The 24,811-nt window shown below is 47.7% G+C and overlaps 1 protein-coding gene across 1 annotated transcript in view; it reads right to left on the bottom strand.

Moving 5' to 3' along the window:
• Positions 1–24,811, bottom strand: part of Srrm4 (serine/arginine repetitive matrix 4) — a 156,832-nt gene that overhangs the window by 21,392 nt on the left and 110,629 nt on the right. The window contains exons 2-8 of the mRNA XM_036171851.1: positions 24,408–24,554; positions 18,023–18,109; positions 15,494–15,565; positions 12,944–12,970; positions 11,427–11,477; positions 8,199–8,291; positions 5,319–5,475 (exon numbers count right to left, since the gene is read on the bottom strand). Of these exons, the coding sequence (XP_036027744.1) occupies positions 5,319–5,475; positions 8,199–8,291; positions 11,427–11,477; positions 12,944–12,970; positions 15,494–15,565; positions 18,023–18,109; positions 24,408–24,554 (634 nt within the window). The remainder of the gene's footprint in view (positions 1–5,318; positions 5,476–8,198; positions 8,292–11,426; positions 11,478–12,943; positions 12,971–15,493; positions 15,566–18,022; positions 18,110–24,407; positions 24,555–24,811) is intronic.

Below are 24,811 nucleotides of genomic sequence, written 5' to 3'. Positions count from 1 at the left end.
TTTATTGACATAGGTTCTCTCAATGAACCTGGAGGTCACCCATTCAGGGAGACTGTCTAGCAGGCAAGCCTCAGGAATCCTCTTGTCTCCCCTCTACTCCCCCTGTCCTGGGGTCACAGGTATACACCATTGTGCTTGGCTTTTATGGGGATCTAAACCTAAGTTTAGGGTAACTGACTGAGCTCCCTCTCCTGCTTTTAGTGCATTTAAAAAAAATTTTTTTTAAAGATTTATTTATTTATTATATATACAGCATGTTTGATTGTATGCCAGAAGAGGGCGCCATATCTCATTACAGATGGTTGTGAGCCACCATGTGGTTGCTGGGAATTGAACTCAGGACCTCTGGAAGAGCAGATGGTGCTCTTAACCTCTGAGCCATCTCTCCAGCCCCTAGTGCATATTTAAATAAGTAGACGGATGCCTTGTCTCATGTCACTATCATATTGACCATGTGTGGTGATATATTGTATCCCCGAATATATTATGCACCCTAATAAAGCTTATCTGAGAGATCAGAGGAACAGACAACCTCACCTCACCAGCTCCTCAGCTCCAAAAAAGACCTACTTCCTGTATACCCATGCCTATATGCCTTTCTATTTTGGCATCTCATTTCCTCTCTCTGCCCAGCTACATCACTTCCTCTTTGCCCAGCTCTGTCACTTTGTCTCTGTCTGTCTGTCTGTCTGTAAGGACCTCCAGACCTTTATGATTAACTAGTGTTGGAATTTAAGGCATGTGTCACCATGCCTGGCTCTGTTTCCAGTGTGGCCTTGAACTCAGAGATCTGGATGGATCTCTGCCTCCTGAGTGCTAGGATAAAAGCCATGTGCTACTATTGCCTGACTTCTATATTTACTATAGTGGCTGGCTTTTCCCTCTGATCCTCAGATAAGCCTTATTGGGGTGCACAATATATTGGGGGACACAATCTATCACCACAACCATGTAAACAGGTTAAGATAATTACCCCAAGGTACAGATGATGATATTTACATGTAATTAAGCACATGGGTCTCCTGATAAGACTCTCTGGCTTCAAATTTGAGCTTCTACAAGTAGCTGCCTTTTGTCTGATCTTTCTAGTCCTCAGTGCCCATTACATCCTCTTTAAGAGGCAGTGACCTGGCATATACTAGGTGCTCAGAGAACATTAGTTACCGATGTTATCCAGGATACCACAGGGAGATGAGATCTTTTCCAAAGCCCACGTCTTAATCACAGACACCCTTTTGCCTTCCTCAGTTTACAAATTTTGTGAAACTGCCTTTAACACATGCCACATTCTCCTTTTGTCTGTTGGCATCTGTGCAGCACTTGGTACATAAGTGATATACGAGTGGCGGCTTTTGTCCCTGACTACAGTACAAGGAGACAGGAAGAGGTGGCCTGCCCTTCTCCTTGGCTCTGATTCATTCCTTATTCTAGATCCCCTCTGCAGTTAGTTGTGAGAGGTGTAATGGAGAATATCCACAGAAAAAGAAAGCCTCCACCAAGTACTAGAGACCAAGAACATCCCTGTCCCCCTGTCCATCCTCTGCTGATGGACAGAGTAAGCTTCAAAGGCATATGGTCTCTGCCAGTTCTCTTCCCTCCATATTGTGTTACCTTCCTAGGTTATCGTGCCTCCCAGAGCCTCACTTTCTCCATCTGCAAAATGGGGATGATGTTGACGCATACCTCAAAGAAATTAGGGGAAAATAACTGCAAAGTATGTGGTGGTGCCTGACATAGAATGATATCCCATTCCCTTCTATATACGAGTCATTTCAAATTGATAAACTCCTTCCCACCCTTCAGTGCCCAGCTCAAATATCCTCTTATCATAAAGCCTGCTCAGACATCAAGACAGAAGTGTCTGATGCCTCCAGGACACATTGTGTTTGCTCCCACCGCAACTGTGAAGGGGACTCAGGACAGTCACCAACTGCTTGAGTGTCAAGTATTACCCATTAGAAGGCAGCTTGGCACTGAGAGCAATTAACTATTATGTTGTAGTGGTCCTGAAGGTACCAGAGGAGGGAAGGTATAATCGTCAGACTGCAGATGGGATGAGGAGATAAAATAACCTATTTACCAATTTGTGTGTAATCATTTGACTATTTCAATAAGCATAGTCTTTCAATAAGGAGTGATGCCCACAGCCATGATCCTGCTCTAATCACGCTGACTGCTGCCTCCTCCAGACTCTCAGTGACCAAGCAAGAGAGCCTCTGGGTCATCTTTAACCAACCAGGATCCAGTTCAGAGTCAAGGCCTTCATTTGCATGGTCATATATGCAAAGCACCTCTTGTGATGTCATGCAGTCAAACTTGATGTTTCCAAAAGACTCTGTGTCTGGAACAGTGGGACCTGGGGCACAGGAGGCCCCCGATGCATCTCTAACAGCTGTGTCTTGTCCTAGAATTCCATCTCAAATCCCACCTCCAATCTACAGCTTTCCTTTTCATTGGCTAAATCCTGCTCAGATTAAGTGTTCCGGGTCTTCATCACATTCTCTACCTGCCCTAATGCTAATGCCCTTTCCTCTCAGCCTTCCCCCTTAGCAGGCACAGACTCTCTTCTCTGTTCATCTCCAGAGCTAAATTCAAGTCCAACCCTTTAATAGATGCTCAGTAGCTGTGGATAGACCTGAAGGAATGATTGATCAGCGATTCAGTGCAAATGCCTCTGCTGTTCTGTCTGACTGAGAGAAGTCTTGGGGCTAGAACTCTTTGGAAGTCTGTGATGCACCTGGGATCTTGTCTTATCCCTACCTCTGTGATGGAGAAGATGAAAACTATCCAAGAATAGAGGGAACATGGAATCAGATTTTGGAGTGTACTAATACTCCCACAGAAGCCCAGAACCTCAACCTAGATGAGTGGAGCCATATTGGACGCAGCCACTATTTACGATGGAAAGAAATTCTCCAGAAAGCATGACTCTGACTCTTGTGCCTGTTTTACCCATTGACTTACCCACACTGGGAACTACACTTTAGTTATTACTGTGACCTCTGCTATGTCCTCTACCTCCTCTGCCGTTGTACCTATGATACTGCCAGCACCAGCCACAAGCATCACACAGCATTTGCCACTTACAACTGCAGTCTAAAATGTTTACTCACAGCTAGTCATGGTGACCCCAGGATGGTCTTATGAACTAGGTCTCACTAGTTGCCTTGTTTTTCAAAATTTGAGGAAACAGAGACACAGAGAGGTGATGTGATGAGTCCAAAGTTTCATAGAAGGGGTCTAGAATGTTATCGGAGTTTTGTTCCTGGACCAAGCATTGGGCTCAATGATTATCTTTTAAAGAAGAGATTGTATATATGCATGTATGCATGCATACATGTATTGTATATATGCATGTATGTATGTGTGACTGTATGCATGTATACATGCATATATAAATGTATGTGAACTCTGAGCTTATAAAGGATTTGGTTGCACAATCATGATCCCCTGTTTTTTCCTAACAACCTCACCTTGCCAAAGCCATCATTACTCTCTTACATATCTATACTTTTGTTCTTAATAACCAAGGCAGTGGGAAAGAGATGAGCTCTTAAGGCCTCTTCCTTGCATATAAAGATAAGGCCTGGCTTTTGGTTCTTCTGATAGGTGTTGGGCTCCTGGGCAAGGAGGCTCCTTGGGACATGGAACATTACACCTCACTGCCACCAAGACACTGTGTTCTGGGAAAGAAACTGTCAAGAGCCAGTCTGCTAACATTACTGGTAAGTGAGGGAAGACAGATGTAGTTCTCAGCAGCATCTTCACACATGTGAGCGTCTTAGGAAACCACTCCAGGCAGGTGAGGGAGTATTGGCCCATTGTAGCTAAGATCAGTTGAAGCTTCTAGGTAAGTTACCACAGGCACTAGTACACGAGAGACTGGGTAGCCATAGCTAACTCTGGAACTAACTCTTCTGCCTCTTACTGCACATCATTCAGATTTACTTATAGTTTTTTATTTTTTATTTATTTATTTATTTTTAACAAATGAAGTAATCATACCCATTTTCCAGCTGAGGAAGCTGAGGCTTGTGGAGGTAGATGGGTGAGTTGATTAGTCAAGACTCCAACCCTGGCCTCTCTGTATCTTTGTCGCACAGGAGATTTAGGGAATTAGGCAATGAGAGAGTGCAGGCAGGGGCTTGATACCTGTACATTCTCACAGTCATCTTGAGAAGGAGGTACTTAGGAGGAGCACAGTCAGACATACATGAGGTTGGATAAAATTAGACCCTGGTGTCACAAGGCACCTTGATGTGGAGAAGAGTTTTCCACAACATACTGGAAATACCAATTGTGTCAACCAGGCCACGTTGCTACTTATTGTTACCTCCCCCAGACCTTCCCACAGGACTCCTGAACTCCTTGTTTCTACCTCACCCTTACTAAGGGGAATGTTTCCTTGGATATTCAAGTTCTTGTGTAGCTGTTGGCTACAATCTTGTGACATGTCAAGGCTGACTCTCATCCTGTTTACCCCCTCAGAGTACACAAAAGGCCTTTACATACTTCTTCTTATTGCATGGTTCCAACCACCTCAAATGGAATCAGTGCCTCGTGTTACCTAGTGAGAAAACCGAGGTGGTACAATTGGCCCAGCTAGGAAGACATGAAGCTAGGCCTTAAATTCAGATCCTTCCCACACCAAAGTGTTCGAGGTCACATATTAATTACTTTTTGTCAACCCCAGGGAGGGTTTTTCTGCTTTTCTTCATTGCTGGGTCACTAAATTGAATTCACCATTGTCTCACTCTGTGACTTTGCCCCAGAGCCTCCGAATTTTGATGTTTCTGCCCCATGTGTGGGAAAGATGAGTGACAGGAACTCAGCCCTCAACACCTGAGACTTTGTGTGCAAACACATAAGAAGACACAGGTCAAGCTCAAATTTGTAGGAGGAATCAGATCCCAGCTGTCAGCCAGTGCTGCCAGCCAGCTGGTGTAAGAGATTCAGACTTAATATAAGAGTGCCTTTCCCATGTCAAAGGCCCCTTTCTTCTGCCCACCCCTAAGACACCTCTCACACATGTCATCTGGAAGCCAGTATCTGTGTTTCAACACTCCCCGCACCCCCGAAATACAAGCCTAGGTATTTTGGTTTTTCTTCCTCTGTCTCCCAAGTTCCCAAGCAGAGTGCTGTCAAAGGCTGGTGAATGACCATTTGATTAATCAATAATGAGATTTGGAGCAAGTGGGAAATTTTATCCAACGCTGAATTAAAAGCGTACACTGCCCTGAACTTGGACCTCCACCCACCCCACCCCCCACCACAGGAGTCATGGCAAGGCTGGCAGAGGGGATGTGAGGAATACTTACTACACCCCTGGCTGACAGGAAGCCAAGCCTCTGGAGGGGCTGGCTGGGCAGGTGGCTGGACCGGGCCTCTGGGCTGACCTTGCAGTGGTTCTTAGAGCAGTGGCGTGAGTGTGTTCGGCGGGATTTCCGCCCTTCCTCAGGAGACCGACCTCGGTGCCTGGGGAGCAAGAAAGAGATACCTGAAGGCCTTCAGAAGAGAGCCTGGTGGAGAGGTGGCTGGGCCACCAGCATGTCATCTGGGAATGACAGAGTATGACTATGTGTGTTTGTATGATTTTGTTCCTGGGTGTGTCTGTGTACATAAGAATGCTGGATTGTGTGTATGCACATTGCATCCACCCTTCATTACTCATCCATTCATCCACCCATTCCCTCATATGCCCACCCACCCACTCATCCACCAACCACTCATCCATTTGTCTACCAGTCCACCTCCCCACCCATCATCCATCCATCCATCCATCCATCCATCATCCACCCATCATCCATCCATCCATCCATCATCCACCCATCATCCATCCATCCATCTATCCATCCATCCATCCATCCATCCATCCATCATCCACCCATCCATCCATCATCCATCCATCTGTCCATCCATCCATCCATCATCCACCCATCCATCCATCATCCATCCATCTGTCCATCCATCTATCCATCATCCATCCATCATGCATGCATGCATCCATCCATCCATCCATCATCCATCCATCCATCCATCCATCATCTATTCCTCTATCTACTCATTAACCCATTTGTCTACTCCTCTACCCAATTACCCAACACTCACCCATCCTTCATCCATCTCTCCATCTACCCATCCAATGATTCATCCATATACCCACCGTCCATCTATCCATCATCTATCATTTATCTATTTATCCATCCATCCATCCATCCATCCATCCATCCATCCATCCCTCTCCTGTCTATTCAGTAATTCTTTATTTGTTCATTTATCAGATATTTATGGGTGTAGCCATGATGACAAAAGAAGGCCATTATTTGATCTGGTTTAATATCACTCATGTGCTGTGATTGTCTCATGATACTGCATGTTTGAGTATGCCTATCTGTGTTCCCATGCATACCCATGTGTTTTTGTGTATGACTTCACCATTTGTGAGATGGAGTCATTCTACTGAGTATCACCCACAATACTGAGAGAAATGTGTCTGATAAAAATGACAGAGACACCTTGTGTAAGCAAGATTTATCTTGTTTGCTGTAGAAACCAGAGGCATATCTGACACCTTAGAATATCCACATGTGGACTCTCTGAGTTATAGCTGTAAACAAAAATAACACCATATGAATTTGCAGTCACCTGGAAATCCCTCACACTCCTCCCTGAATCCTGAAGACATAGAGAGGGTGGGTGTTACTTTCCCATTTTACAGATGGGAGAGCTGAGGTTCAGAGATGTTTAGGCTCTTGCCTGAGGTCACATAGCTTAAAAGTGTGGATTTTTCACCTTTAAGAGCCATCTCCTCTGAACTTGTCAGACAGCATTGGGGGCAAGTGGCAGGTGGTATGAGGAGGTTCACAAAGTGACAGAGGCATTGCTCTGTGCTGAATATTGTCAGAAAGTAGGATGAGGCACCCAGACAGCCTTGAGTGGGAGCAGACTAGATTGAGGCTAACTCTGTGATCATGGAGGAAGCAGCCTCCACTCACGCTAGCTGGAGTGAATGCACCTGGATGCTTGTGTCATGAGGACAAGTTCTCATCCTGTTTGGGCTCCACCCTGCACATGGACAGGAAGGGTCTTGTGTGTCTTGGTCAATCAGAGTGCTGTGTGGCTTCACCTGGTGGTCCTATTTGCAGCTGGAGTCCAGCAGACACACAGAAGTTGGCTTGGGAGGGGACATGTCAGCTGCAGAGTTTCTCACACCTACTCTGTGTTCATATTCCCTGGGGAATTTTGCTCTCTCTCTCTCTCTCTCTCTCTCTCCCTAGCTGCGGTCAGTGACTATAGGGTGGGATGCAGACACTCAGAACTATTCTTTGAAAACAGTTCTGAGGTGACCACCAAGTATAGACAATATAGAAAATCATCACACTCAGTATCACAGGGGTCACAGAGAGAAAGGGCTCGAAGTCAGCCCAGAGCCTGGTAAAAGATAAACATTTCTCCCCTTCCCCTTCTCCTCTTCATCCTCCTCTTCCACCTCCCTTTCTCCTCTTCTTCATCCTCTTTCCACTCTGCTTCCTTCTCTTCCAGCCATCTTGTTTCCACTGAAATAAGGCCCTGCCACATTCCCATCCCCGGGTGTTATAAATGAACACTTGAAAAAAGAGAAGACCTCAGGGACCAGCTTTGGTCATCCTCCCACACATCAACAATTCCAAATGTTCTCACCCACAACACCTTCTTTCTCTCCTCATCTACAAGAGCGCTCCGCTCCCATCATTTTCTGATTTAGGACAGCCAATGCATCCGCAAAGAGACATCAGAGTCAGGGAGAAAACGAACTCAGGAGGGCCTCAGAATCTGGTACTTGGTGCTGTGTGTCCTTTCATAGGTGGCTCAGCTTCTCTGTTCTGAGAATGGAAAGTCTAGAGCCAAACTCCCCGGTTTTCATGCTAGCTGTATCACTCAGTTGCTAAGTATCGAGTATCAGTTTCCTCATCTTCACAGTGGGACAATCGGAGTGGCCTCAAGGGACTGTGGAGAGGCTCATGGGAGCTGGCATCCCCAAAGGCACTTAGCAAGCCTGTGTTCCAGGGCAGCGACTCTTGTGCCCCTTCTGTCTGTGGTTGCTGCGCAGCAAGCCAGGGCAACTCTGGCCTGGAGAGCGAGGGAGTCGCCTAGTGTGGGACACAGCACCTGGGTCAAGCTGGGTGGATGAGGTGGTGCAGCAGGGGCAAAGAGGTTACCTGCTCTCGCAGCTGGAGGAGCGCAGTTCTGAGCTCTGAGACCTCGAGGGGCAGCGGTGGTGTCTACGGCGGTGAGACTTTCGGCTTCGAGATCTTCAGGAGATGGGGAGGAGAGAGAGAGAGAGAGGAAGAGGAGGAGGAGGAGGAGAGGAGAAGAGAGGAGAGGAGAGGAGAGGAGAGGAGAGGAGAGGAGAGGAGAGGAGAGGAGGAGGAGGAGAGGAGAGGAGAGGATTGAGGAGATGAAGGAGAGGAGAGGAGAGGAGAGCGAGGGGGGGAGGAGGAGGAGAGGAGAGGAGAGGAGAGAGCGAGACATTGGTTTTGATCTTGTGATACACAAATCCCGGAATTCATACCCAAGAGTAGTCTAGGGTCACTCCCAAAGGGACTTGTCTCCCAGCCTCACAGGCCAGCTTCCTGCCCGCGTCTTAGGGGCTCTCTGCCCAGCTAGGCTGAGCTCAGGGAAGTAGAAAGAGGCCTTTGTGGGGAATGTGGATGACAGTTGCCTTGAGACAGTCCTCAAGCTAGAAGCCGTCTGGCACAAACCACACCCTAGGCAGGAAGCCGCCCTCAAGCCTCCCTTGTCTTTCTCAAGGTCAGGAATCTGCATTTCATTCATTTTCAAAGGTCAGCCAGGTTCTAGCAAAATACTGATCTGTGGCCTAGTTGGACGTGAAGGTGAAAGGGTCTGCTGTGCCTCCAGCGCCCCCAACCCTTGCTGGACCCTCTGATATTTCAAACACATGGAGAAACAAATGCAGACTCTTTAATGTAAAATATCCCTCTCTTAAAGAGACACTCCTTTAAAACACAAAGGTAACTTTCAGTGTGCACAAAACTATTTGCAGAGTCTACTGGGTCTTTCAGCTGCCTGTTTGTGACCTTGGACCTGGGACATGAAGTCATGTCCTTAGCGTGGAGTCAAAGCCTGACAGCCATTAACAGTCCTGTCACCCTGGCTCCTTCAGCCATTCCCAAGGATGGGTCCCAATCCATCTGGGGATGATCAAAGAAAGTCAGGTGTGGTCGCTCATGCTTGAATCCCAGTGCTTGGGAAGCTGAGGCAGGAGGACCACCATGAGTGTGAGGCTGCCTTGAACTCTCTAAAAACAAGAAAAACACAAAATAGAGGGTGTGCGGAATGTCGGTGGCTCAGGAATCTGCCTGTTTATCTCAGCAAAGGAATTAGATTTTTCTGATACAGCTATCGGGCCGTATCCATTCCCTGCTTAAGCCCTCCTCACTGCCTTTATGGGCTTTCCATACTCTAGCCTTGAACCCCAAGCTCCTTCAGGAGCTGGCTCTGCCTGGTTCTGGCTTAGTGGTCTAGCATCTTCCACGCTGACCCACCAGTCTCAAGCAACAGTAGATGTGTAACTCGGCTCGTGCTCTGGCTCAGATGGCAATGGCCTCAGTATCACCCAAACCTAACACAGTCTTCAGGCCCAGGCATTCTAAGTCTTTTACTCCCAGGGAACAACTGACGAAAGTGAGCCCTCTCTCTAGTTCCATGGCACAGTGGGGAAACTGAGGCCAGAGCATTGCAACTATGTCCCTAGCATGCAGCCTAGGATCCCCTCCTGCAGGAAGCCACCCTCACCCTCAAACCCCATTTTCCCCTCACTGTCCTCACTGTCTATTCTCTGCTACTCACCCACGCCATCCCCTGTGCTTACATGCTAGGGCTTCATGAAGGCATGATGGATGAAAGGAAGCTAACTCTTGTCCAGCATGGTAAGAACAACCCATTTGCTCTCTGCCCTGCCTCGTGTGGTTTGCCCAGATTTCTGATGATGAACTGTTAGCAATTGCTGGAAAGGGTGACCACCTCAATGCCATCATGATTGCTCCCAGAGCTCTTGAGGCTGACTGGCTGAAGGTGAAAACTCCAGAGCCAGACTCTAGTTCCAACACACTTAGGTCACTAGTCCAGTGCCTCTGTTTCTCCGTCCTCACAATGGGATCACAAAAAAGACCAACTTCAGGGGCTAGTAGAGATTGGTAATTTTTCTCTTGATGGTTTCATCTAAACAAATTGGCCCATAGGGAAGTTCCTCCCTGATCTTACTGGAGTCTCTCCTCCTAAAGTGTGGTCCATGTCTTTGTGGTGCTGACTAAAACGTCCTCCTCTGTGCTGACCTTGAGTAAAGGGACCCTTTGAGGCAGCCACACTGAGCGCCCTCCCTCTGTGCCCTGCCTCATCTCTCCCCTCCTCAGAAGCTGGTCTCTTTTCATTCTATTGTCTTTGATCCTCTCTTTAGATGCTTCTTGGCGGGAGATAAAATATTAGTTGATTGGAAAACACATTGCACTAACGTTCACAGAGTATAAAGTAGGTGGGTTGGAACCAAATTTACTTTTAATTTGATTGGGAACTGAACTCCACAGGCAGTACTGGCTGATTTGAATTTCTACTACTAGCTATAAACTGTGAGACAGCTGGGCCTGAGACTTGGGACTCCCAGGGAGTGCTGTACTGTAAACCAGAGTCTGGAAACCAGTAGCTGGAGTATACAGGTAGATGCTTGTGTTCACCCACACACACATGCGATCACACCCCACAGTCCATGCACACACCACACAGGTATGTGCACAGGTAAAGATTGCCATACCCCCCTACACAGAATGCAGACATACAGTGTTCAGTTGAATGTGCACGCAGAGTGAATAGAACTCATACACGTGAGTCCACAGTGCACCTATATGAGACCTGTTTGCCACCACGCTCATACACAGGGGGCATTCATGTGAACACAGCTAGATCCCATGCGTACATGCAATGTGCCCATGTTACATGCACTCTGCGGACCATGTGCATGGATGTTGGCATGGCATAAAAATATGTAGACATTTATAAGTGATGTGCACACTACACTTATACAAGCTACCTACAAAGATATGCATGGTGTACAGACATGTTACACACAGAATGAGCCCTTTAGGCACAAACATACACTGTACATTACATAATACAAGCACACAAGCACACATGCACACACACACACACACACACACACACACATACACACACACACACACCACATATACAGCCTGTGTATCCATGCATACCCCACCCCTCACTTTCAAGTGAACGGAAAGCCCTCTACCTCTCTCTCTTTCTGCCTTCTTCCCCTTCAGCCACCACCCCTCCCTCCCCTGTCCCTGAAGAGAGGCCAGGCCTCCACTTCCTCCGACTGCACTGGTGTGCTCCAGGGGCGTCTGTCTACTCACTGTTTTTTGTGCTTCTTCTCTTCCCGTCTTTTGCTTTTAGGGCTACAGGAGCTAAATGAGAAACGGCCAGTTAATTGGAAGCTGAAAACACAGCAGAGTACCAAGTGTAGCTCGAGATTAAACACAAGCAGGTTGTTCAAATGCCAACATCTGTATGCAGTGAGTTAGGCCAGGGATCCTGGCTTCTGCCCCTGTGCTGAGAACAGGGTGCTGAGAAGGCCAAGTTCACTCTAGAAGGTTAATAACAGCAATGGTACTGAAGATCACAGCAGCAACACCTGCCATGCTGAGGACTTAGTGCCCTGTGCTAAACACTCCTACTCTGTGTGAACAATCTCACTCTACTGTCCCCACCACCCCTGGGTGGAGGCACAGCTTGTAAAAGCCCATTTTAGAGATGTGGAAATGAAACCTCTGATTGGATGAGACACTGAGGTGATGAGATCACACAGCTGAGCTGAGGTATGGCCCAGACCGTGGTCATCTGTGATTGCTGGTCAATCAGTTCAGAAGGGGATGAAACAGCCAGAGAGATAGATGAAGGCAGATCGGGTTTGGTAGATTATGAAACATTCTGCCCATGAATATTCAAGTACCAGAGTCCTGGGGTGTGGATAGAATGAGCAGTGATGAGCCAGGACCCTGGTGCAGACAACCAGAAGTCTGAGAAAGTGAGCCTGCTAGCTCAAGCCGGACTAGCTTCACAGGTTCGCCAAAAACCCATTGCTGTCTACTGAGGTCCTGGGAGGGGGTGGGGCGTTCATTTCACCTAATGACGCCACACCAAGTTTGAGTCCCACCTCTGCTGCTCAGTTGAGTGACACCAGACAAGTGCCATGCTCTCTGAGACCGCTTGCCTCAGTGATGCAAGGAGGAAGCCACAGCCTGAGCTGTGTGACCTACTGGATGGTTCTCACCGGTAGCCAGTGATAGTGGTAATGACAGTTCCCTCATCAATGAATGCATGGAGGCTTTGCCTTCTCTGAACTGCTCTAGACACGGCTGATATTCCTGAAGAAGCCACTGCCACCTGTAAACAGCCCTTAGCTGACAGATTTGGCTTTGAACTGGTCTCTCTTAGTCTCAGTTTTTCAATCTGTCCAATGGGAACCACAAACACACCCACTGCTGAAGGTTGAGATGGGTGGAGGAAAGAGCTAAGCATAGGGCCCACTTTGTATGAGTTCCTGTAGGTGGTGGAGCTTGATGTTGCTACGGCCATGTTCTCTATCCCTTGCCCAGATGTAAGAAAGTTAATGGTGGAGTAATGGTGCCCATGTCTCCTAAGAGCCTTGACTTCCCATTTCTGGGCAGAGGTTGGTCCAAGAGCATTGCACAGCCTCAAAGCTGGCTCTAACGGTTCTGGGGAACTAACATAGGCTTTCATTGTTTGAGGGAACTGAGGCCCGGGAAGGCAGAAGGGAACACAGGGGTGGAAGCCCACCCAGGCATCCGTCCAGAGCAAGCCTGCTGAGGCAGAGGGCTGAGTAATCTGCCAGAAGCAGCGGGAGTCTTACCTGTGTCTCCTCTTCTTGGAAAAAGACCTGATTTGAAGGAAAGGGAGAGGGAGGGAAGACAGAGGTGGGGGGTAGGGAGAGGAGAAAAGGGGTGAGGAGTGGAGAGAATAAACACAGGTGAGTCTGAGTAGTTCTTCCTGGGTGATGCTTTAGAGTGACGGGCTCTTGCCCGGCAGGACTCAGGACTCCTAACCGAACCTCCTCCCCCATCAGATTTTGAAGAACATGGAGGCCACGTGGGAAATGCTGCCTGCCTTGTGTACTGAGGTTCAAGTCAAAGCCACCAACACACATGAAAAATTGTCAGCAAGCCTCTCCCAGATGAGGCTGGAGCGGGAGGCATGGGAAAGTTCTCTGTGCTCCCCAAGTCCTCTCAGCACTAACCTTAGTTGGAGATTTCTCCTCTTCCTCTTTCTCATATTCTCTTCCACCCTCCTCCTCCTGCTCCCTCCCTCTTCCACAAGAAGAACCCCTGCTATGCATCCGGCTCTGCACTAAGCTCTGGGCGTATACACCCTCATTCTGAGCATCCCTGTTGCATACTATGGAGGGCAGTAAGGGTCATAACTTATTGCCCGGTCACCTCTGTCCTCTCCCCCTCCCCCAGGCTCCCCATCCCCCTGCTCTCCCCACAGCAGTTTCTGGGTCCAGCAGGCTGAGCTACTGAGCTCCTCCTTAGTGGAGCCCAGAACTCTCCACCCTGTAATCCCTGTTGACCCAGTGGATGGGAACAATTTGAAGGCCACAGCTGGGTTTTGCTCACTGTTTTTATTTCTGGGGTTTGGGATCTTGAATGTGAACAGAGATGAAAGTGAAGTTTTTGAAAAGGTCTCTAACCATGGTATTAAGAGAAGGAAAGGCCCAACGCGTCTCCACTGCCAGCTGCCACCTCCCAAACCAACAGCTGCCATGAACCAAACATTTCATGAACACAGATGTGGAGAAGCTGGACTGGGGGAAGAGAGTGACGGGAGGAGGCGTCAGGAAGAGCCAGAGTATTCATTCATTCCTAGTCTCCCTTTCCTTCCTCTCTCTCCAGGGTCTTACTAAATTGACCAGGCTGGCTTTGAACTTGTGATCTTCTTGCCTCAGACTCACAAGTAGCCAGAATTACAGGCCTTGAGTGAGAAGCCACCTGGCTTTCGAGATTGAGGCGGGGTAAAGTCCCCCACGCTGGGACCATCTGCTCAGCACAGGCAGGGGACGAGTGTCCATCTACACCCATGGGCATGCCCTTGCCTTAGCATTGGGCTCCACGGTAGGAATGATTTACGACTCTAAATTAACCACATCTCACTCATCACCCACAACTCTAGACAGGTGGTGGACATAGCCAGTCGGGCCAAACTGAGTTTGAAACCATTCTAGCAACATAGGGTGAGACGTGGCCAAACCCCTGGACTGAGAAAACTCTTACTTGGTGCCACTTTGAAGATGAGGAAAACCCAAATGACCTCTGACCTTTGGTAAGCATACACAGTCGAACCATCAAGGAGCATTGGAAGGTATGGATAAACAAGAATAAACCACAAGTCACTCTTTCCCTAAAATCCACAGCCAACTGCAAGGCTTAGCCGATGTACAGAGTGGAGCAGGCTGACTGTCCACGGACACAAAGTTCCTCTGAGCTGACTGGTGGTGGCCTGTGGGAAGTGGCTCGGTGACGATGGAAATTTCTTTGCAGAAGAATGGTACCATGGGAATTGTGTATAGCAATATTTCTCAATTAAACGTGTTGGCTTGGCCCACTGGCCACACTGGTTGCCAGTCTTTCCCCCTCTGTAAATATACATATGCATTTGACTCCATGCCTCTGTGTGTGTGTGTGTGTGTGTGTGTGTGTGTGTGTGTGTATGGGTACATGGATATGTGTATATATGTATGTGTGTGAATGTGTACCTGCATGTGTGTATATATGTTTGTATGTGTGTGCATGGATGTGTGTAAATAAGTATGTGTGTGTGCATGTGTGTATGTATGTATGTGTGTGTATAGTGAACACCTGGACTGAGAGTCCAAATCATAAGAGGCCTTTCTGTGACTCTCCCTGTTCCCCACCCAAGGTGAGGAATCCCTAGATGTCATATTCTTCAACACGACCCTGCCCTCTAGGACATCGCTAGAGCCACTCACAGGCCCTTTCCTGACACTTTGGAATAATGATGAAGAAATCATTGTCGGCTTCTGGCTTGGCCTGTGATGTGGCAGAAATGGGACAGAGCACAGGCCCCTCCCCGCAAGGACCAGGACGCAGGGGGAACTGCCTGGGTCCCTCAGCTTTTCACTCCTGATTCCCAGCCCTTCCTCTAGGCCAGGCAGGTCCCCCCAGCCCCTCCTGCTTCCTTTTAATCAGCTCCCTGTTCTAGTCTGAGTTAGATTTGATGGATCTACTTCTCCCCACAAGAGTCCTAACTCACACTGATGCAAATCAGTGAGAAAACTGCCATAAAGCGAGTGTGCTACATAGATGATGGGAAGTTCTTCCTGGGGCCCTGGTCCCTGCTGCCCCTGGGGCGTCCCTGTCTGTGGAGGAGGAAGGACAGTCAGTACCTGTGTCTCTTATGCTTCTTGGAGTTTTTCTTCTTCTTCTTCTTGACTGGCGATGGGCTGTAGGATGGGGACCTGTGGGGAGGGAGACACATTGCTATGGGTCGGCCCCTTGTCCATCTTTATATGAGGTCTCGGCTCTTCCGGGGACCATATTCAGGGACCATCCTCAAACTGCTAGTAGTTTGCATTTGTGTTAGATGTTACCTGCCTGACCCTGTTTAATCTTTCTTGGGTTGATCTAATTGCTTTGTTTTCGTTTTCAGAGAGAGAAAAAAAAAAGGTGAGATTCAGAGCGGTAAGGTGACCTGCTCAAAGACGCACAGCTAAGACGTGGGTGGGTCTGCGATTGGATCAGAGTTCTCTCTGGTCCCAGGTTTGTTCATGATCACAGCACAACTACCCTCTTAGTAAAATCGGAAAGGCTTTCTTGGTCTCCTCTGGCTTTCCCGACAAGCTCCAGCCCCTCCCTTATTCCGTGGCCTGGTCTCTGCTGTCCCCTTGGGAAGCCTCTGTCCCTGAAGTCACAGCATGGGTGCAACCACCAAAGAGGCACCTGGGAAACAGTTACCTTCTCTAGGGCCGCGGTGATGGCTCAGCCTGACGCTAGGGTGACCTGATTTCCCATCTTGACTCGACCAACAACTCACAGGCCCTCTGGGAGCATCCCAGCTTGTCTCTCAGGTTTATTTCCTCACAGAGACAGCAGGCTTGGGCTGGAAACAGAGGCTGCAAGCTCAGAGCCAGCAGGAGCCTCTCTAATGAGGCTGATGAATGAAGCGGGCTGGCTGGAACACAGTAGAGAGCGGTGAGGACTGAGGAGAGCCAGAGACCAAGCAGCGGCCACTCAGATGGGGGGTGGGGTTCCGTGTGAGAATGCAGCCCAGCCTGTTAGCACCCAGGCATTCACACTGGCCTGCTGCTCTCACGGACCTAGCAAGACAGACACAGCAGCAGCAGCACCCAAGATGTGACACTGTAGCTGCTACAGCCCCTGGGAACACTCTCCCTATGCACACGCGTCCTATCCCCTTATAAAAGGCAAGCCCTCCTCGCCCAGCCCCCCTCCACTCTGCTCTCGCTCAGAGGCCTCCTCTGCACCTCTACCCAGTAAACCTCCCGTGTGAGCTCTGCTGCATGGTGTGACTCTGCGGTGCCCCTTGGCTCCAACCCGCCAAGGTCGCCTTCTGCCACTAAACTATCACACAGCCTTCCACAGCATCTGCCTTTTCCACAGAAGGCTCCAGAAAACCATATTTTCCGATGAAATATCCCAGTTTTTTTTTTTTTTTTAAAGAGTACACACTAATTTTATTTTCTGAAAACAAAACTTGGCAGGCTCAGCAAAAACAGATCAGCAAAGAGAAATGGAGGAGGAAAAACTCAGTACGGGGGGGGGGAACCGCAACTGTCCCCAGACTCTCGCTCAGGGGACACTCGCTGGAGGAATCATTAGGGAACCCCACAGCGCGCTGTTTCCTCCTCTAAGTTCCGCACACTTCTGAAATCGGGAACTCAATTCGCCCCGAGCCCAACCCCTTCCTGACAAGAGCTGGAAAGTGGGGGTGTCACCCCGCACTACCCTGAGTCCTACTTGGGTCCATCCTTAAGAGGCAGAAAGTAGGTGTGATGGAGAAAACCCCTGCAAACCTGGGCTGGCCAGACGTTGCTCTCTGCTGCCCCCTGCAGGCTTCTATAAACACAGCCTGGGTGTGATTCCCTGGAGCCAGAACACTAGACAAGGTTTTACCAGGGACTCTGGGAATATTTTTCAGTATGAAAACGTCTTGAAAGAGTTATGTGTAGAAAGAAATTCAAGGAGCTCAAAAGAGCCACGAGCTGGTATTAATATAAAACGTTAATCCTGGCTCTAGAGAGGAATCCTGGAATCAAATGCAAGGCAGATTCTGACATCCCAACCTATGAGCTTTTTTATCTTCTCATCTCTGAAATGGGCATAATAAAGCTTGCCTGGCCGAACGTGGCTGGAAGTGAAAGGAAGGTGGGTAGCAAGGTGTTTGGTACAAGCCTCTGCACTCTGTGAGTTTCAGTCTCTCAAGTTCGGCATCCACGGTGATCACGGCTCTTTATTAATTAATTGATCACACACAATTGCTGAACACTGTGTCAGCTGCCTCCATATTTCCTTCCTCCTCTTTCTTTTTTTGTGATACAGAAAGTCTCACTCTGTAGCTCAGGCTGACCTAGGATGCACCCAGGCTGGCCTCAAGCTCACAGCAATCCTCCTGCCTCAGACTCCCAAGTGCTGTTATTACAGGCACGAGCCACCATACCCAGAGTCATTTCTCATCTAATGCTCACCAGGAGGTTGGTAATATTACTATCATTTCCAGAAGGGGGAAACAAAAGGCTCAGAAAGATGATGCCCAGGATCACACAGGTACTAAGAAGCACAGAAGGAATTTGCACCCGAGCTGGAGTCACTGGCGACTCTATAGCTTTATTCCCCCTGTTCTGTTCCTTCCCCTGCCTCTGAGTCTTTGAAGTTTCATCCGTCTTCAGGACCCTCACCTCCTTCTCTTCTTCCTGGTCGATTTCTTCTTTTTCTTTTTCCCCCTGGAGGAAGGTGGTGGTGTCAGGTCCCTGTCTTGAGAGGCACTGTGGGAAAGGAAAAGGCACACATGAGAGGGTCCCTAGGCTCCCCGGTCAGGGATGTCACAGCCAGAGAAAGGGAGAGGAGCCAGCTCCTGGGTGACTCATGGACCCATGGTGAGCATCTGATTGCCACCTCATGGCTGATTCGGTCACACCTCAGATTAAACGTCTTAAATAAGGGCTTAATGCCCACCTAATGAGACAGACACTGTAGTTACCCAAATGCCAATTGATTATTTAAAACAAGGTTTATAGAGGTTAACTGCCCCTTAATAGATTTAATATTGAATTTGCAAATGGCTCACCTCGGTAAATAAATCACTTTAAAAATAATGAGTTGGCAGTTCAGCCCGCTCCCTCCCCAAACCGTCCTGTACACACTTCTGCTGTAAATTTCACAGGAGGCAGAAGGTGTGCTGAGTAGAAGCTGATTGTTAGAAGTGTATTTGCTTGGGTCTAATGTAACAAGATACATATCTTACATCGCTTCACGGAACCTCAGAAACCTCCGCTCTTCAGAAATAATTATTTCCTATTCAATTAAATTCAAACGCTCAGGCTGCAGTCAAATGAAGTCAAGTTATCATCTTGTATAATTGGGACAGGCTCCAGGGATGGAAAAAAAGAAAGAGAGAGAGAGAGAGAACTCTATCCTATAGCAAAGAGAGACAGCTATGGATTGAAATCTGTTTGAGAATAGAAGCGTGAGCTCAGCTGGCCTTTATTGGAGCAACTAGTGTTATTTTTATTAATTTAGTAGCAACAAAACTAGCCCTGGTATATTTACTATGTACCAAGAGTTTTTATATCTTTTGACATAAAATATTTAGAAGGCACTGGGTTTGGAGGCCAGAGGACAACTTTGGGTTTCATTCATTAGGTGTCACCCACTTTTTTTTTTGAGACAGGATCTCTCACTGGCTTGGAGCTGACCAAGTAGATAAGACTGACTGACCAGTGACTATCAGGACCTTCTGATTCCACTTCCCCAGCGCTGGGGTTACACGTGTGGGCTGCCATACCTTGATTTTCTTTCTTTTTTTTTTTTTTTAAACCTGTCCCCACCACCCCTGGGAGAGAACTCTGATCTTTGTAGTGACAAGGCAGAGCACTCAGTTGAGAAAGCCCCTCCCTCTCTAGGACGCCAGGATGACTCTTGTTATTTCATTTTACAGGTGAAGAAAATAAGGTCCAGAGAGTTGAGCTGACTTACTGTTGGCCACACAACCAGGAATCATCGAAGCTGGGACTTGACCCCCTGTGACCCCTGCTCTGAGAGCCCCAGCTGCCTTCTACAGCCATTGGAGCAGCTAGTGGCCCAACTCAACAGAACATCATAAAACTTCGCCATATCTCATTCCATTTGAAGAATCTGGATCATCAAGGTTGGCAGGAGAGATGATGAGGGATTAGAATGTATGTGAAGGCCTCTTCCCCACCAACAAATTATATATATATATATATATATATATATATATATATATATATATATATATATAATTTTTAAGAGATCCACTTTCAGAAAGTTAAATATAAACATCATAAGGATGTTTAAGAATCAAATCCCGGCTGCTGAAGTATACCTACATGTTATAAGGCACAAAGCACAATAGACCATCCAGAAAATGAGCCAGCTATTTTTAAAGACACAGTGGGCAACTTCCAACTTTCTTTCTCCAAAGAATACTTGACTCCCAGCAAGAACCCAGTGAACATTTGTCAGATGACCAAGTGACAGATGAAGGAGCCTGGCCGAGTGCTGAGTCATCTTGTCTCATAAGGGCACAACTGCTGGGAATTTGGGGTGGGGTGGGGAGTTTAAAAGTGTGTCAAAAATGAGGAAAGAATCCATTGTTAGGACCAAGAGCTATCATGGAGTATTAGTTTAAGATGTGTTACATTTGTTGATGCTGTGGAACATTTGTTTAATGATGCAAAGATGTGTTGCATTCTTTTATGATTCATTTGTTTAACTCCGTGAAACTGTGTTACTTTGCCTGCCTGAAACATCTAATAAAGAGATGAATGGCCAATAGCTAGGTAGGAGAGAGAAATACGTGGGGCCAGGTAGACAGAAAAATAGAAGGAGAACTCTAGAGGGGGAGGGAGGAGCAAGAAAAGGAGAAGGAGAGGAGGACACCAGGGGCCAGCCACCCAGTCATACAGCCACACAGCCACATGGCCACACAGCCACCCAGCCAGCCATGGGGTAAGAGGCAAAATGTAGTTAAAGAGGAACAGAATAATTTAAGTAGAAAAGCTGGCTAGAAACAAGTCCAGCTAAGGCCAGGCATTCCTAAGTAAGAATAAGTCTCTGTGTATTTATTTGGGAGCTGGGTGGCAGGACCCCTAAGAGTAAAAACAAAACAAAACAAAAACCACAACTGTAAAGACCTCTAACATCTATAACTCTAAAGTCTGAGAGGCAAGTGATCTAAGAACCAGTGTCTTGGGCTCAGGTTAAAATAATGGGGTAAAATTGAAAAGTCTTTAAATTCAGTAGACCTGAAGTCTGTGAGGTGATCTGTCCCAAAGCCTTCATACATGTGGTCCCACATTTCCCCATCTCCCCACTCCCATTTATGAAGTACACCACAGACTAGTAGTAACACATGGGTGTCAGTGTTACGGGCAGGGGTTGGGTACACAGTGTTTGTATACCCTGGAGTTCCGTGTGTGATAGTCAATTACAGTGGTCAGCAACGCAGCTGCTACAGGGGTAGACTGTAATTTCAAGTGGCTAAGTGTGCAGTGGTTAAGTCCACACTGTGGAAGAGGCAGAGAATACATATATGCAGAGGCTAAGCCCACGTGGATGAGGATAACCACTCTGCTACACGTATAGTTTTAAAATGTGCAGTGGTTGAGGATGCCGTGGTCATACAGCGGCTGAATCTGCAGAGGTCAAAGGTGAAGAAAATAACAGTAAGAAAAGATGGTTCTAGAAACTCGTAGACCTGGATCTCTGCACTCCAGTTCCCTTCCTAACTCAGAGATTTTTCTAACTTGTACGGTCCTCAACTAAGAGGTGGGAATTTAACCAGGTACCTGGGGCATACATTTGCTGCCACCTGCCTTGGCCTGGCACTGAGTACATTCACAGCTAGCTCGCCAGGCTACAGTCCCAGGCCAGGTAACATCATTCCGATCGATGAGATGGCTGTCCCATTAGTTTGATAATGGAACTGAAAACCTCCCATTGTGTCTTGCAACACAGGGTGTCACTCATGCATGTGTGGTGATGCTGGAGGGGGCCATCTACTGTGTTCACAGTCAGGTCAGACACAGTGTGAGCAACTATGTGTAGATCCTAGAGCCTGGTCACGCTAACAGAGGGCCGGGTTATCTAGTCACTCTTTATTATCGGAGTATAGGCAGAAGCCTTTCCACTTTGGTGCCTGCTTCCTGTCTTGATTTCACCATTGGCTCTTGTGCTTGAGTGGACCTGGGCTGTCTCGTTCACCACTGCCCTCAGAGCTGCAGGATACCGTGTGAACATGCAGAGGTGACACACAGCTTGAGCGTAGACTGGGTGACGTCCTCCGGGTTTGTGTAAGTCCCCTCTCGGGTGTTTGGACAACAACATCTGCTGAGGACAGACTCTTCAGAGCATGTCCCTGTCATTAAGTACAATCAGTATGACTTTTCTGATCACTAATAGGATAGTTATTAATTATCATCATTACTGCGGCTTTTAACCCCACAGAGGATCAGTCACAGACAGACGAGGACAAGAGGCCCAGACACAGTGTATGGCTCAGTTGATAACATGGCACCATCATTTTTTAGATTTTTTTTTCCCTAGAATCTTCTGCCCTGGCTCTCTGATGCTCTAAACTAGAACTTTTTCTTTCTTTCTTTCTTTCTTTCTTTCTTTCTTTCTTTCTTTCTTTCTTTCTTTCTTTCTTTCCTCCCTCCCTCCCTCCCTCCCTCTCTCTCTCTCTTTCTTTCGGACCGCCTATGTGCCACGCCTACTGCCAGGACCCACAGGTACCCGTTAAGGTTTGACTCTGAAATGTCCCCCACAGCTCATGTCTGAACCCTGTTTCCCAGGCTGGCACAGCTATTTTGGGGAGGCCGCGTGAGGTTTAGGAGTTGGAGCCAAGATGACAGAAGTAGGTCGTCGGGGGGGGGGGGGGGGGGGGGCTTTGAAGGTTACACCCGCCCTGGTTCTGATCCGGCTCTCTCTGCACTCCATCCTGGTTAACTGCTGTCACCTTGTACCCTAACTGCCACCGAGGGGCCATTCTTTTAGACTTTACTCACCATGATCACTAGAAACACCCCTGAAGCCAGGAGCCAAAAGAAACCTAGCCTCCCATGCTCTGTTTCTGTCAGACACTCTGGTGAGCAGTGCAAAGACTACCACACTTGCATGGTCCATGTCAATGCTCCCCTCCACCGCCAGAAGGAGATTTCCACATCGCCTCTTACAGTTGTTTACCTGAGGTGTGAACCAGAGTTCCAAATATACCACCCACATTAAACAAACAAACAACAAACAACAAACAAAAACAAGATTTATGGTGTGTGCTTGTGATCAAAGCAAAAGACAATGGAGACAGATAGATATCTGGGGCTCACTAGCTAATCAGTGAGCCCTGAATCCTTGTGAGAGACCCTGTCATGGAAAAACAAGGTGAGCTGTGCCTGATTTCCACACACCTATGCACTACCCCAAGGTGTACCTACATACATACACTCACACATAAGCTCATGCACATGCACACATGTGCACACATTTTCACACACATGTACATACACACAGGCACACACACTCACATATACATGCATGCACACACTTGCATATGCAGGCACACATATGTGATGGTATCATGAGTATGTTCAGATGAGACAATAATGGACTGGGATCTACGAATGAAAGGTAGAAAATTAAAAACCAGGAGGTAGAGAGTGCCTTGGCCCCTCCATTATCAACTGTAGGCTTAGTTTAGTTATTAAAAAGATTGGAGTTTTTTCATTTAGTTTTTCATTATTAATATGTCTGTGTAGGGGGGATACACGTACATGTGTCATGGCATACATGCTGAGATCAGAAAACAACTTACAGGAGTTGATCCTTTCCTTCTACCATGCAGGACTTGGGGATGTACTCCTGGTCACCAGGCTTTTTCCTTCTACTATGAAGGACCTGAGGATGTACCCCTGGTCACCAGGTTTGTCCCTTCTACCATGCAGGACCTGGGGATGTACCCCTGGTCATCAGGCTTGTCAGCAAGCATCTTCATGTCCTGTGCTATCTTGCTGGCCCCAGCTAGAGTTTAAGAATTCACTATTTTAATGTACTGGTCACCTTTATGAGCCTCAGTAAAATGCCACTTACCAGTGTCTAGTACAGTACCTGTCATCTATCAGGGACAGAAAAGGCAGTGGCTGAATAGCTGGGTTAAAGAATGAGGACAAAAGTCTGAAACTCAGGACACAAATATAAGTTGGGATTATTATTTGAGAGTCCGAGGCTCATAGAATCAGTATGTCAAGGAGCAACTCTTTCATTAAATGACCCAAGTGCTAGTTAAGCTAGAATATCAACTTGACTGGATAGAGTGATGCCCGGGAGACAGGGAAAGTATACTCCTGGGTGTGTCTGTGAGGGCATCCCAGAGATGATTGACACATGGAACATCAAATAAAGTGGGAAGACCCTGCCCTGAATGCAATGGTGCAATATTTGCTGAGCTTGGAAGGAACAAAGGTAGAAAAGGGAAGAGGTCCAACTTGGAAGATGTGAAGGTACCCCCCTCCCATTCTTTCTCTCTCCTTCCTCTCCCTCCCTCCCTCCCACCCACTCTCTCTCCCTCTCCCTCCCTCCCCTCCCTCCCTCTCTCCCTCCCCTCCCTCCCTCCCTCCCTCCCTCCCCATCCTGCATCACCATACACAGTCACAGAAAAAAACAGAACCAAGTGACTGTGGAGCAAAATCTCTGAAACTATGAGCCAAAAAGTAACTTTCTTCATCTTGTTTTCCTAAGTATTGGTCACACAAATGGAACTCTAACTCACACAGCCGAGTCTAGCTTGCCCCCTGCTCTAAGTAATACATTGTCATTAGAACTCCCGTATTGCATTAGATTCAGTGCCTGAATCTAAACAGTTGTGACCACAGCCATTGGGTCCACAAAGCTAAAACACTGACCCACTCCAGAAAACATTTTTCTAGCACACGACAAGCTCTCAGAGAGGAGCTTGAAAATGAGAAGGGGTTGGCAAGGCAAACTTGGTTTTCACACATTCAGCTTGAACTAGCTATTGGCGCGAAAGGAGACGCTGCAGCATCTCACCTGTGTGCTCTGGCAGGACCCAGCTCCCGGCAGGTCTTATCTCTTCCCCAGCTGTTGGTACCAAAGGTCTCAGTGGCCAGATGTTGGCCCAGCTTCTCTGAAGGTCCATCCTGGGCTGGGAGCAAGAGACTGCTTTGGGGCTCTGTCCTGCAGGGGAAGAAATAAGAAGGTGGAATGTTAGGGTATTTGCAGTCATTTCATTAACTGTTCAGACCTAAGGTTTTCTGGCCTCCTTGCTAGACTGAGATTGTGAGGTTATCATTGGCCTTTTCTCTATGAGTGGAGTGGAGGGCCATTTCCAGTTCAAGGCAGCCAAGATCCACACCTCTTCTCTGCCTTTCTCTCTTTCTGCCCCAATGACTTGGAGTGCCATGAACTCCGACAGCTGCAGCCACTTGGAAGAG

The sequence above is a fragment of the Onychomys torridus genome, chromosome 22 (genome assembly GCF_903995425.1).
Source record: "Onychomys torridus chromosome 22, mOncTor1.1, whole genome shotgun sequence".
Lineage (NCBI taxonomy): Eukaryota > Metazoa > Chordata > Mammalia > Rodentia > Cricetidae > Onychomys > Onychomys torridus.
Note: the sequence above shows the minus strand (reverse complement) of the source record. Positions and strands in the feature narration are given on the sequence as shown.